The 15,079-nt window shown below is 39.5% G+C and overlaps 1 protein-coding gene across 1 annotated transcript in view; it reads right to left on the bottom strand.

Annotated features, from left to right (window-relative positions):
- Nucleotides 1–93: 93 nt before the first annotated feature.
- Nucleotides 94–15,079, bottom strand: part of LARS1 (leucyl-tRNA synthetase 1) — a 66,199-nt gene continuing 51,213 nt past the window's right edge. Inside the window, exons 28-32 of the mRNA XM_073221911.1 lie at nt 14,082–14,192; nt 10,108–10,212; nt 8,754–8,849; nt 8,090–8,222; nt 94–3,694 (exon numbers count right to left, since the gene is read on the bottom strand). Coding sequence (XP_073078012.1) covers nt 3,489–3,694; nt 8,090–8,222; nt 8,754–8,849; nt 10,108–10,212; nt 14,082–14,192 — 651 coding nt within the window. The 3' untranslated portion in view covers nt 94–3,488. The remainder of the gene's footprint in view (nt 3,695–8,089; nt 8,223–8,753; nt 8,850–10,107; nt 10,213–14,081; nt 14,193–15,079) is intronic.

Consider the following 15,079-nt stretch of genomic DNA (forward strand, 5'->3'; position numbering starts at 1 on the left):
GTTTCTGTAGGTTTAAAATTTGTCAAAAGAAAATAAAACTTCAGAAGATTACAAGTAAAAGGATGGACTAAGATATTCCACATGAACACTAACCAAAAGAAAACTGTTATTTTATTGACATCATAGCTTTTAGGGAAAATCATTTCTAAAAATACATACTTCCTAATTAGAAAAAGTTCAATTTACCAGGAATAGAATCTAAATTTACATGCATATAATAACACAACAATCAAAACATATAAACAAAAACTGTCTTAAAAGGAGAAAAAGGTAAATGCAGTCATCATTTTAGTACATCTCTCAAAAACAAGGAGTTAGCCAAGAAAACAAAAATAGTAGGATGTAGATTTGAATAATTCAGTCTGCAACTATGACCTAATGAGCATATAGAGAACTCTACAATTGCAGAGTCAACATTCTTTTCAAACTCACGTGGAACAGGCACCAAAACCGATCCTACACTAGACCACAGGCCCGCCTCTACGGGCTTCTGAGGGGCTGGCATTGTGCTGTTCTGACTGATGATTACATAGGTTTCTGCTTTGTTGATAAGCTGTTTTGATGTTCACTTTCTGTATTTAATGTATTTGTGTGTATATTGTATGTTTCATGTTCACTTTTTGTGTTGTGCACTGTATTTCATATTAAAAAGCATGAAAAGCTTTTAGGAAGATACCAATCTTTTATCAATAAGCTCAGGGCAGTCTGTTTTACCTTCAGCACTTCAACTAATTGCTTTTCTTCAGTTGAGCAGCAAATGAAGTAATGGGCTTATGCTTAGGGGCTTCCTTGTAAAAAACTCCTGTATCTTCAAACACAAGAGGCATATTCAGCTCAGCAAGATGCTCATTCTACAGAAGACACACAGGAATTGAGCCTGAGAGAATAGAGGATCCATGAATCCCAACTCACATTTAGTACAAAGCTAACAGAAATTCACAGGCTCACTTGATAGGCGCAATCACTCACAAAATTGAAATTATTTTCTTTTTTTGCCAAGCACATATAGTTTAAATTGCCTACATTAAACCTAAGTAGGCTTGTGTTTGGGCACCAGGAAGGATTACTTGATGTGGAGAATAACTAAGGCTCGACAGACTGAGGGGGCAGCAGAAGAATCTAGAGGGTGAACAATGAAGCAACTGCCCCAAAGGAACCAGCGCAAAGGACATGATCACAGCCAATGGGAATCTTAAACCAATACGCTCTGGTGCGTATTGTCATTATTCATCAGTAGTGTTTAATGAAAGCTTACCACTTGCAAGGCATTATGCTATATATATGATTTTCCTAGATTGTTTCACCTAAATACCTCACAGGAAGCCTAGAAAGCAGGTACATTATTAGTTCCATTTTACAGATGAAGAAACTAAGGCTAAGTGATTGGCCAAATTCACCCAAGTAGCAAATGGAAGAACTGGAAATCTGACCTAGGTAGTCTGACTTCAGAGCAATCTTACTAGGCTATGCCTGCCTGCCCCCAGCAGCTAAAGGACAACGTGTACTTGATGATCTCAGAAGGATCTTTCCGTCCTAACATTCTATGATCTGCTTTGATGATCTGTGATAAAGCATTCAACTAGGCCAGTTCTATCAAACTGTAGAGAGCAAAACAAAGACACTCAATAAAATCTCTTCACACCTGAAAGTTAGAATTCTTAGGGTTTTCAAACTTGGCCTCTTTCCATATTGAACCCTTCAAGAAATGGAAATGTTTTTCTCTTGTGCCAGTCAATACCTAATATTTTTTCCTCATATGAAGACAAATGGCAGACAATATCAAAAGACATTCCAGGAAGAATAAAACAATTTGCAATTCAATAGGTATTATCTCTAAACATAACTGGACTCAAGACAATTTGATAAATGCAGACTTCTGGGGGAAAGTCCTCTTTTAAAAATCCCTAAATTTAGTATAAATAAATAAACTGCTTATAAATTGATATTACATCTGAATATCATTGAAAAAACATTATTGGTGATTAATCGAACATATTAAAACTAAAAAAATTCTTATAAATATAAAACCTATTCATTCTTTTTATTTTTTGGCCTTTTTCCCCATCACCTTTTTCAACCACCCATCCAATCCTTTCCCCATGGTAACTACCAGTCACTTCTCAGTGTCTGTAAGTCTACTGCTGTTTTGTTCATTTTGTTTCGTTTTTAGATTTCACATATAATCATATGGTGTTCATCTTTCTCCACCTTATTTCACTTAGCATAACACCCCTAGGTCCATCCGTGTTGTAAGGATTTGGCAGGATTTCTTTTTTACGGCTGAATAATATCCCATTCTGTATATATACCACATCTTTTTTATCTATTCATCTGTTGACAGACACTTTGGTTGCTTTCCTATCTTGGCTACTGTAAATAATGGAGCAATAAATAATAGGGGTGCATAGATCTTTTTGAATCAGAGATTTTGTTTCCTTCAGGTAAATTCCCAGAAGTGGAAATACTAAGCTATGTATGGTATTTCCATTTTCGGTTTCCAAACTGCTTTCCATAGTGGCTGCACCAATTTACACTCCCAGCAACAGTATGCAAGGGTTCCCTTCCCTCCACATCCTGGCCAACACTTGTCATTTCTTGTCGTCTGGATGTTGGCCATTCTAACTGGTATGAGGTGGTATCTCATTGTAGTTTTGAAGTGCATTTCCCTGATGATTAGTGACGTGGAGCATCTTTTCATGTGCCTGTTGGCCATTTATATGTCTTCCTGGAAGAATGTCTATTCAGGTCCACCACCCATTTTTTTAAACAGGATGTTTTCTCGATATTGAGACATAGGAGTTCTTTATGTATTTTGGTGTTAGCCCCTGATCAGACATACCATTTACAATATATTCTCCCACACAGTGGGTGGCCTTCTTGCTTTGTTGATGGTGTCCTTTGCTGTACATGAGCTTTTTAGTTTGATGTAGTCCCACGTGTCCATTTTTGTTTTCTTTTCCCTTTGCCCAGGTAGACATATCCAGAAAAAAATTACTCATGCTACTTATGCTTTATGTAAAATACTTAGTGATCATAACCAAGTCAAAATATTCTCATTTATTCTTTTAAGTCATAAGAGTTCTTGGCTTTAACAAACAATACTAGATGTCTAACTTTTTTCTTTTTAAAGAATACATCTAACTCTGTAACAGATATAATGTAACAAGGTTTAGATATTCCTTAGCCTTCATACAGAGTATAAAGTAAGTTTCATAAAAGAAGCATACTGACACTTTGGTGTTAATATGAAAGACTACAAGCTTCTGGGAAATAGTAATTTGTTAAAAAAAAAAAGTAGTACAAACTATTTCTCTTAGAGGCCCCAAGAAAGAAAAAGAAAATTTATTAGGTCTAGGAATCCAAGATGACTTGGTCTGATTCTGATTACATGCAGAATATGGTTAAAAATGAAATCTATTTAGGTCCAGACTAAGGTTCTCAGAACAGTCATGTTCCCAGAAATCAGAATAAATCCAATTTGCATGACTTTAATGAACCAGATAGATAATTGTATCACCAACATCTGCCTGAAGCCCATTTTCAGTGAGATGAATTTTCTTGCTCCCAAGGTCCACGTGGAAAACGGCGTGCTCAGGAATGGGTGTCTTCTCAGCGCACTCTCTGCCCAGGACGGGAACTCGCCGAGGCCCCAGCAGTGGATCATCGAATCTCATCAGCTTCACTTTGGAAAGGTCTACAGTGAAAGAGGTCATCAACATGAGCGCTTGATGACAGTCACTGACTCAAACCCTTGCCTGAGCCTGATAATTCACATTTTAAACACAAAGGCTGTTCTATCTAAGAAGTATTTTCTTCAGTTATCAAACAGGACCCAATCTCAGAAAGCAACGCTAAATCGAACGAATCCTCATGCTCTATCCGCTCTTACCCAGATCGAAGCTCGTCAGAGAATCTGCGTGACAAGCCTCCTGGACGCACAGACCGAGAGGAAGCCCTGAGCCTACTTTTGAGCATTAGCGTGTGTGGTTTCTCAAGTCACTTTTCACATGCTTCAATTAACCATTTTTCAGACTATCCAAAAGTCTAAAATGAATTTCTCTCTCCTGTCTTGCTTCCTGGAATACACTGAAACTGCAAGAACTGTCACTTTTTCTGGAAGATACTTTTGGAGAAAGAATCACTGCTCTAAGAAACACCATCACTAGCTTGTTCCACTCAAAGGCCGGAAGTGTTTGTACGGACGTGATGGCAGATAAGGAGAGGAGGCGGCGGGATGGGGGTGGGGGGTGGGGGGTGGGGGGGGCGCGGCTCCGAGGGTTCCGAGCCTTTGGGTGAGCTCGACCGGGCCCTGCTCCAGGTTTCCTGATCCGCTCTTATACAAGCTGCCAAGACGGCTCCCGGCAAAGAACGCACTTGTCGCCTGAACGAACCTATGACCCAACAATCCTGCCACCAACTAAGCGCCCCCGAAATTTATTTATTTCAGCAATTCTGAGACATTCCAATATTAAATGGTTTTATTTTATGTGGTAGAGAACACATAAATAACTACAAATGCTGATTTTGGGTTTGCGTCTCCCTCTAAGTGTGGCATGACCCGCAGGTCACTGCCCACCCCTTTCTAAAGCGCCTCACTGGGTGGTCCGGGGGGCATACTCCCTCACACTGTCTCGAGGGTGTGAAGCTTAGCGTGTGAGGGACAGAAGATAAAAGGAGACATTAATGCAGCTGCTGGCTAGGCCAGAAGTACAGGTTACCCAGGCCTTCCCTCCCTTGGGAAACAAAGCCTGAAGGACTGCAAGTCGGCAGCAGGGCTCTTGGGGCTTATGCAACAATCACCAGCGCCTACCTGGAAGGCAAACCCTGCCTGAGAGTTTTTGGACAGTCCCTGCAGAGACCATACACTCTATCCCAGACATCACTCAAGCCCTGAAAATTAAAATGAGAAAGCAGCAGATATAGCCTTCATGACAGCCAAGATCTTATTCTGGGGAAGAATGCAGTTCATTTTAAAAGCTACTGCAATTCAGCATGTGTGTCAGTGACACCAAACCCTTTGCTATGGAGGCACTGGGAACCCTGCCAGCAGATCTTATGCACAAGGCCGTTCACTGCAGATCTGCCCCTCTCTCTTCCTCGGTGTCTCTGGAACAGATCGGCCTCATCATTCCAAGCAATTCTGAATCAAACTATTTCAAAGGAGCCTTAATACTCAATCAGGCTTCTAAGTGACAAAAACACATTTCCTTTGATGTTTCACCATGTAGCTCATTACTGCCAATAAATTCTTGGAGCTTTCGTAGTGGTTTTACCACTTTTTTTTATCCCAGACCTCTCTTATCATTGAAAATGTTGAAATTTAATCCTGCAACTACACAAGAATTAAGGCACTCAGAGAAAAGATGAGAGTGATTGAAAGTCCCCAGGGATTGATAATGTGAAATGGAGCCTTTCACCTCCAAGTTATTAGTTCATATGTGCCCTGGGCTGTGAGTGATTTAAAGTCATTATCATCAAATAGTTGCTCAGTGGCCTTTGTGGAGTGAAATGATGGTCTAAGTCCAGTTCCTCCTGGACCTAGATCATAATCACCCTCAATACAATTGGCACTAATTGTACGACTTGCTGGCTACTGCAGCAGACAGACTGAGAAACATGTTATTGAATTTCCCTTCTGTCCCATCTCACATACTCAGTACACGTAGCCCCCTTACATAATCAAAGCATCCTGGGAGCTTTGGAGAAGTCTCAGGGTTAGAGCTCTTCCTTAGATATTCGGAGGAGTATCAATTTCAAACTCCCCCTAACATTTCTACTTTCTTAAATTCACAGCAGCTACTAACACCAAACTTAAAGCACATCATGATAATATTATTCACAACTAGTATGACAAAGGATGTAAGAACCTGCCAGAGGCTCAGTGAGAAAAGGCGAGATCCAGAAACGACATTTCAGTGCAGTTCTGAGGAACCTAGTCTATCCTGTGCCTGGGTGTACTTGACAGGGAGGCAGGTTTAACGTTATGTAACACCATTTTCAATACAGGTGCTACAACCTCATAATAATCCCATCCAGTGGGTCCACACAAATATCTATTTTCTTTAAAAGCTCCTTTTTGTTCTTTAAGGCTGAGAGTTCCTATTACAAAATCTCTGAATGACTGAGTATCTGCAATATTAAAGAGCCAAATGGAAAGCCACAGAGCAGCTCCCTATATGTTCATATTTCAACATATTTCAACACTGTCAAGTGCTACTTTGTGTGACCCACAAATACTAAGGTGGCACTATCATTCCACAGTACCTGGTTTACTGAGGAAATATGACAAGTCTCTATAAACACATGGATGGACCTGAAGACATTTTGCTAAGTTAAATAAGCCACTCTCTCACCATTGTAGAGTTCCACTTACATTAGGTGCCTGGAATAGTCAAGGACACAGAGGCAGAAAGTAGAACAGCAGTTACCAGGACTAGAGGGAGGTATTATGGGGAGTTATTGTTTAAGGGGTGCAGGGCTTCCATCTGGGTTGATGAAAAAGTTGTAGAGATGGATAGTATGATGGTTGCACAACATGAATATATTTTATGCTGCTGAGCTGTGAATGTAAAAATGACTAAAACGGTCAATTTTGTGTTATGTATATTTTACCACAATTTTTAAAACCGTTTACAAACAGAAAACCCTAAACCCTAACACACTGCTGTTCCCAGTGGATCATCAGTGCTTCCCTCCTGCTAGGACCCCCATTCTCCTGAACCTCACAAGCATAATGTTCAAGGCCCCATCCAAGCAATATTTCCCCCATAAGCTCATCCCCAATTGCCTTAGCTGGAAACAACCCCCCCTTTTCTGTGCTGCCACTGATTGCTCTCTTACCACACTCAGCAGCTCCCCTAGACCGTGACAACACACCTGGCCAGCTCAGTCCCCTGCTCCCCCACTAGGTGCAGCCTCCTGACAAACGATCCTCCGTGGCGCCCCAAAGCCCCTAGTACGTGCACAGGGTCTCACACACACTACACATGAGTCTCTCAGGAAACGTCCATAGAGGGTGCACCAAGGGCTTCAAGAGTCCTACATGTGAGTACATTTAAAAGCAAGGCAGATTGAACATAAAATATACATGGCAGAACGAATTCCAAAGGACTATCTTAAGTCTTCAATGTCAGTGGAATATTGTTACCCTGAAAACAGTTCCATGAATTAGGTCAGTGTCAGGGATTTATAAATGTTCTCAGAATATTTTTATACTGATGGAATGTGGCCCAATCACCTCTTGTCATCAGGGAAAGAGAGAGATGATGCAAAAAAGGGAATCTCAAGATTAATTTGTCTTCTAAATTTGAGAGAAAAATAATACAGAGATACACACTAACTCCCTTCATACTCTGCTCAGCCTAAGACCTGGTTAAATGATTAAAAAAAACAAGCTATATATTACTATATTAAATCTAATCAGAGAAGATCTAGACTGAATCCTGATAGGAAATTAAGATTATTTACATAAATTTTACCTGGAGGCACTTTGTTTAGAAGAAAAAATATGAGTCTCAAGGGTCAAATTAGATCTGAGATTGAATTCCAGATGCAGAATTTACTAGCTAAATACAACTTGCAAGTTCTTCAGCCTTTCTGACCACCATCTCTTCATGTGTAAAGAGGGAAGAGTAAAACCCTCTACATCACGGGATGGTAAAAGGATTAAATGGCTAATATATGGCAGACACTCAATTAACTTTTTCTGTTTCTTTTCCTTCTCCAGGAACACACCCAGTGAGGTGTGTTAGTCTGGAATATTAAGGGTCATGTGTCTTAATTCTGAATACCTCTGAGAGACATTGCCAATCACAATTGTAAAGCCGGATGGAGTCTTTCGTAAGGACCTGATCCCGTGTACTCATCACATCAAGAGAGGTCAGTTTAAAGCGTAAGTAGCAGAGCCAAGTCACTGGGCCACCTAGCACAACGTCCCAAAGAGAACACAGGATCCCTGTCTCTGGAGACAATCCATTTTCCAGAACTCTACGCAGACGTCCCTGAAGCCGGTCACTTCCTTCCTCTTCTCCCCTCGCAGAAACGGCCACATGGACCACCCCCAAGGGTGCATGTCAGGTAGACTGTTTACCTTTGATTCCTCGGTCCATTTTCATCAAACGCCTGACTATAGAATCACGGTTATCTCCTTGCCTGATTTCAATTTTGGTCGAGAAGTGGCCATTGGATGGCTGGGGATTCACTAGGGAAACTGACACTCCAGGCTGACAAGAAGAGAAAATGGCTGTTATGGGAGATCAAGCTGGAATACTGCAGAGGGAGGCGGGATCTCTGATACACTTCTAATGTCCAATAACATCAAGACCAAGGGATACTCATTAATCTGGTTTACGCCAGAAGCCAAAATATCTTGAATAGCATTATCAAACCAAGACTCTCCTAAAGTATGAAAGCTCCTTTTTATCATTTAAAAAGAGTCTTAGATTTCAATTTCCATTGTACTTTTTAATAAATATCAGGTTTTGAAAATCATATTTTTATTTTTAAACCTACAAATACCATCAGATACCATCCCTAATAGTGGAGTAAGGAAAGTGAGGATTGGACCAACCAGGGAATTAGAAGACCTCAAATCCAGCCCCATTTCTAACAAACTAAGTGGACTAACCCAGTCACTCCCTTTCTCCGGACCTCACCTCCTTCCTTCTTTAATGATGACAGGTTTAGATGTAATAACCTCTAAAGTCTCTTCCAGCTCTAACAAGCAATGATTCAGTGAGATTCTTTCAACTTACTTCTGTTCTAAAAACATTAAGTGGTTTCCCAGGACAGCAGTCTTCTCTGATTTTATCTTCTGCTTCAGAAGCAAACTTGACTTCTATATGCTCTAGCTAAATAGAAGAGAAAAAATGGAAGTCATTAGTATCACTTAATAGGACTGAAATTAATCACCACCTCATTTCACCAAAGAGCAAAACTAAGTTCTCCACTTAATATGAAATGGCTTGTGCAATTCTATTATTTTCCATATAAACATTAACTGAAATCTGTAATCTATTATTTAACACTTATCCTAGATGTTTCATGGGATTGTCATTTATATAGTCAGGTTTACCATTTTCTACAATAAAATCTGGCATCTACCTCTTGTATAAGAGAAAAAGAAAAATCAGCATAAAAGGTGGCCACATAAACAGAAAAACTCAGAAATGTAGCACATTGCACACAACTGAAATGTGAATGACCCCACTGTCCCCATGAAAAGATCCAAGACATTTGTTGCCCTCCATGAATATATATGAACATTTTGAAATACACATAAAAGAAATGTCTATTTTTAATTAAACTTTTAACTCATTTATAATTACATGACACAAAATGCTTATTATTTAGAAATAACTTTCTTCCACTCATTCCCATATTGCATGAAAAATTTTATTCAAACTCGAAACCTGAATTTTTTTTTTACTTTAGTGTCTTTGTCATCATTAGAACCACTCTTTGAGTCCTACTAACACAATTTTATAAAGCAATTTATCTTTCCTTCTGCTTCAGTTGTCTGAGAGACAGCATTTTTACAATCTATATATGAAGTTGTCACTGGGGCAGGAAGATGGGACAGGGACAAACTCACAGATATTTGAAAGCTATTGGTAATGTTCTAATCGTTAAGCTGGGTAGTAACTTCATGGATGTTCATTATATTACTAATTTTTAAAAAACCAAGGCCAGACAGACAAATTATATTATGAACCAAGGATTCTAATTAATCCAATTCTATGCATCTGAGGTCTAAAAGGGAAGAAGGGAAAAAAGCAATTCAGAGTACTCTATGAGACTTTAAAAGCATTTGAATATAAAGTCTCTCCTCATTTATTTAAAGATAATTTTTTGGGGGAAATCCAGGCATATAGAGTTAATATCTTATGTGTAGAATAAATGATAAGTGGAATAAGATGACAGATCATTTTTCTTCCTACAACCTCTACACCCACCCATTCTTTTGCCCTTCTATATATTTATTATATTTGGCAAAGATAGTAAATATAGAACATGGAGTTTATAAAAAGGTATATTTATTATAAAACAAAAGAACTGGATTATGTTCACTACAGCTAACTAGTTATTAGGATCCCTGGCCCTTCTTACCTCAAGGGAATTGGTCAGGTAGACTATATTCTCCGTAAGCACTGCCTGTTCATCAAATTCTAACTGCAAATCCAGAACACGGGGTCCCATCTTCTCCAGATTTTCCTAACAGCCAAACGGTTTTGAAAAACAAAATCACATTAGGTTGAAAGAATATATTTCCTTCAAATCAATCTTCTCTCAACTGATAAAATCTTCAAATTTAAACAGCTAAAGGAAAGGCTTTGGACTCATAGTCTCTTATCTATGTTTGCTTGTTAATGAAATTACTAGCTCAGAGTAATTATCATTTAAAGTATGATAAGATGAAGGCAGCACTGAAAAGACTGGAAGGACAGGGTTCTCAGATTTATAAAGGAAATACAATTTTATCAACTGATTTAGACTGACTTAATATGCAAACCCAAAGAATTCACTCTGACAAAGAATCAAACAAATGTGTGGAAATATCCCTCCAGGAAACTAAAAATAAAGAAATAAAAATGTTGTCAGACACCACATCTTATAAGCTATTTCAGAGAACAGTGAACTAATAAATTTAAAAATCCCTGCAATATGGAATCACAAAAGACCTCGAAGAGCCAAAGCAATCCTGAGAAGGAAGAATAAAGCGTGGGGAGATTATGCTCCCCAACTTCAAGCTCTACCACAAAGCCACAGTAATCAAGACAACTTGGTACTGGCACAAGAACAGACCCATAGACCAGTGGAACAGACTAGAGAGCCCTGATATAAACCCAAGCATATATGGTTAATTAATATACGATAAAGGAGCCATGAATATACAATGGGGAAATGACAGCCTCTTCAACAGCTGGTGTTGGCAAAACTGGACAGCTACGTGTAAGAGAATGAAACTGGACTACTGTCTACTCCACACACAAAAGTAAACTCAAAATGGATCAAAGACCTGAATGTAAGTCATGAAACCATAAAACTCTTAGAAGAAAAAAGAAAACATAGGCAACAATCTCGAATATAAACATGAGCAACTTTTTTCTGAACGAACCTCCTTGCACAAGGGAAACAAAATCAAAAATGAATAAATGGGACTACATCATGCTAAAAAGCTTCTGTACTGCAAAGGACATCACCGGCAGAGCAAAAAGGCATCCTACAGTATGGGAGAATGTATTTATAAACAACATATTTGACAAGGGCTTAACATCCAAAATATATATAAAGAACTCACATGCCTCAACACCCAAAAAGCAAATAACCTGATTAAAAAATGGGTGGAGGATCTGAACAGACACTTCTCCAAAGAAATTCAGATGGCCAACAGGCAACAAGAAAAGATGCTCCACATTGCTAATTATCAGGGAAATGCAAATTAAAACCATAGTAAGATATCACCTCACACCAGTTAGGATGGCCAACATAGAAAAGACTAGGAACAACAAATGCTGGTGAGGATGCAGAGAAAGGGGAACCCTCCCACACTGTTGGTGGGAATGTAAACTAGTTCAACCATTGTGGAAAGCAATATGGAGGTTCCTCAAAAAAGCTAAAAATAGAAATACCATTTGACCCAGGAATTCCACTCCTAGGAATTTACCCAAAGAATACAAGTTCTCAGATTCAAAAAGATATATGCACCCCTATGTTTATCATGGCACTTTTTACAGTAGCCAAGATATGGAAGCAACCTAAGTGTCCATCAGTAGATGAATGGATAAAGATAATGCAGTACATATACACAATGCAATACTATTCAGCCATAAGAAACAAACCCTACCATTTGCAACAACATGGATGGAGCTAGAGGGTATTATGCTCAGTGAAATAAGTCAGGCAGAGAAAGACAAATACCAAATGATTTCCCTCATTTGTGGAGTATAACAACGAAGCTAAACTGAAGGAACAAAATAGCAGCGGACTCACAGACTCCAAGAAGGGACCAGTGGTTACCAAAGGGGAGGAGTGGGGGAGAGTGGGTGGGGAGGGAGGGAGAAGGGGATTGTGGGGTATCATGACTGGTGCACATGGTATGTGTAGGGTCACAGGGAACACAGCGTAGCACAGAGAAGGGACATAGTGGATCTGTGGCATCTTGCTACACTGATGTACAGTGACTACAATGGGCTGTGGAGGGGGACTTGACAAGGTGAATGTAATAACTACATTGTTTTTCTTGTGAAACCTTCATAGGAGTATATATCAATGATACCTTAATTTAAAAAATCCCTGAAAATCTAAAAATTTTTTTAAAGTCACTTTATATGGGTACTCAGATAACCCGTTGGCACATACAAAATAATTTCTTATTCTTAATTTTCTTGAACATGAAACAAAGTATTTGCCACTCAATGTATAACTTTCAAGATCCACATTAATAAGGACGAATGTAGCTTCCTGCCTGGAACATGGGCACTAAGTGACCCGACATGACTCCTGGTATTCACTGTTTTCATTTACCATCCAAGTTGGTTTTTTTCCCATGAAAAAGTGCTAGAAGCTATTCTCTTATTACCAGATTTATTAAACACTTTTTTTTAAAAGTTTCAAATCGCTAGCCTGGCAAATCAACAATATTACTGAGAAAAATATATTATCACTAAAACAGTCCACCACTGCTTTTTCAAAAAGGCAACTGTTCAATCTGAATTTTTACTACTTTTCATATCAGTTTCACTGGATTCTTAACACATCATCAGAATCCACTGCCTCTGCGACCACCAACAGGGTCTTCTGTTGGGTCCATATACTGACCACGGACCTGGCACTCTGACCAACAGCACCAGCTGAGCAGCGAACCAATGAATCATGAGCTTCTACATGCATATTGTAACTTGACTGGTGTAGGTCAGCCCAGGATTCTAAATTACTTTTGAAGCTTCAAACACCACAGGCTAGGTAGTTGATTCTGGTTTAGAAGAATTAAAAGACTTTCCTTAGAATACAATCTACTCTGGTGAAGGCCGAGCTAAGAGTTTTGGTCTCCAGCAGGGAGGCATCTGTAGCCTAGATCTGAGAATCAACCACTATGTGCCTAGGAGGCTAGAAGACAGATTTACATATAAAAAAACATTTACCAAGCCTACTTTTTGACAGATATTAGAGTGTGGTAAGTATATTATTTCATTTATTCCTCATAGTACTTCTAAAAGGTAGTTTCTATTAATTTCCTCATTTTATAAATTAAAAGCTTTGTGGCCCAGAAATTTAACTGATTTGTCTAAGGCCTCTACACTAGTAAGCGACAGGCAAACATGATTTGGACCAAGATTCGTCTGACCCCAGAGCATGAGATCTTAAGCGATATAAAGGCTTCTGTTTCTCTTTGTGTAGAAATTCAGAAAATCAGTTATGTATAAGAAGAAAACTAGAAATCTAACCCAATGATTCTCAGTGTGTGGTGGCGGCAGGGGAGTGGGGGCCGATTTTGCCCCCAGGAGCCATCTGGCACTGTCTGGACACTTGGGGTCGCCACAGCCTGAGGAGGAGAGGGGGAGGTGTGCCAGTTCACTGGCATCTGGTGGGCAGAAACTAAAGGTGCTGCTGAACGTCCTGCAGTGCACGTGCCAGCCTCCCACAGCAAACAACTGTCTGGCCCAAAACATTAACTGAGCCATAGAAACCCTGGTCTAACCACTATAAACAGTGTTTATCCAGTTTAGCCAAACCTATACAAATGAGGAATCTCAGTTGTAGCAACAGAGTCTAGTAGAAGCAGCCTGACGTCAGCCGGATCCGCTTGCTCCTCAAACGGACAAGGAAAGGCTGAACATGAAGCGGATCGTCTGGCGCAGCAATTCTAAACCAACTTTTCTTCCACAATACATATTTTCACATACTTAGCAATTCCACAAGTAAACCCCAAATCTAATTACTCATTTGTCTCAACCACTGACTGAAAAGTTCTGTATCAGCAGAATTCCTGCGGGAGAATGGACCAAAGCCTTCCCCTTCCTTCTGCTGCGCTAGCAGGCCGTCACTCGTGTGGTCACAGCCACACACGGGCCGCGGCTCACCTTGATCATGGCAACAAACGGCATCACTTTCTTCATGTACTTCTTCAGTTCTGGCAAACTGCCTAGTTCACTGGCAATGATTTTGTTATCAGGCAATTTCCCACTGTTGGTCTAAAAGGAAGAATGGAGGAGGAACAGGAGAAAAACATGTTAAAGATGACACAGGACAGTAGATGTGCCTGCATGAAGGCGGCCAGACATAGAACGGTGGCCTCCACAAGTCTGCGAGAGGAGAGGAGAGCGTTCCATGAAGCCCTGGCAGGAAGTGAGGAGGTGACTGATACACAGCGAGTCCCCCGCTGCCTCTGAATTAAAGAGCACATGCTTGCTGGGTAAAGGGAAAGCAGGTGCATCATGCTAAGCACTGAGTCTTTCCTTACACTAATGGCATCTCTGAGACTGGAACATTAGAGCTTATCTGGGGAGAAAACAAAATGGTCTTACAGAGATCTGCTTGTCTTCAAACTTCTAAAAGCATTTCTCTAGTCGTAACAAAATTATGCAACTATCATACTAGATACATATAATGTCAGCTTTTGAATATCCTTCCTTATAAACTGTTAGCACAAGTGTGAAAAAAAGAATCCTTAGCTATCAACGTGTTAAAAATATTTCTATCTACTCAAAAATAAATGCCTATATCATATATCATTAATAGGCACACAGTCCCAAATGTGCTACCTGAATTTAAATTCATTTCTGCAAACAGCAACTGTCCACTTCAATAGAGTGAAAAATAAAGCAAACTGCCTTTTCAGAGTTTTCGGTGACTTCTTTTCTCCTAATTGTAAAAGCACAGCATCAAAGCCAAGGATTGGGAATAAATCTAAATGAAAAGTAATTTATCGTAAGATGTCCAATTATCTATTTACTTTCGATTCTAATCTTTACTAAAGTACATGGGAAAAAATATTTTCTCTACTTGTCAATGTGTTGCTTTAAAATATATGAAAAAGAAAAGCAGAGGAGATTGGAAACACTCCTTTTCCTCATATCTC

Source organism: Manis javanica, chromosome 14, assembly GCF_040802235.1.
Source record: "Manis javanica isolate MJ-LG chromosome 14, MJ_LKY, whole genome shotgun sequence".
NCBI lineage: Eukaryota > Metazoa > Chordata > Mammalia > Pholidota > Manidae > Manis > Manis javanica.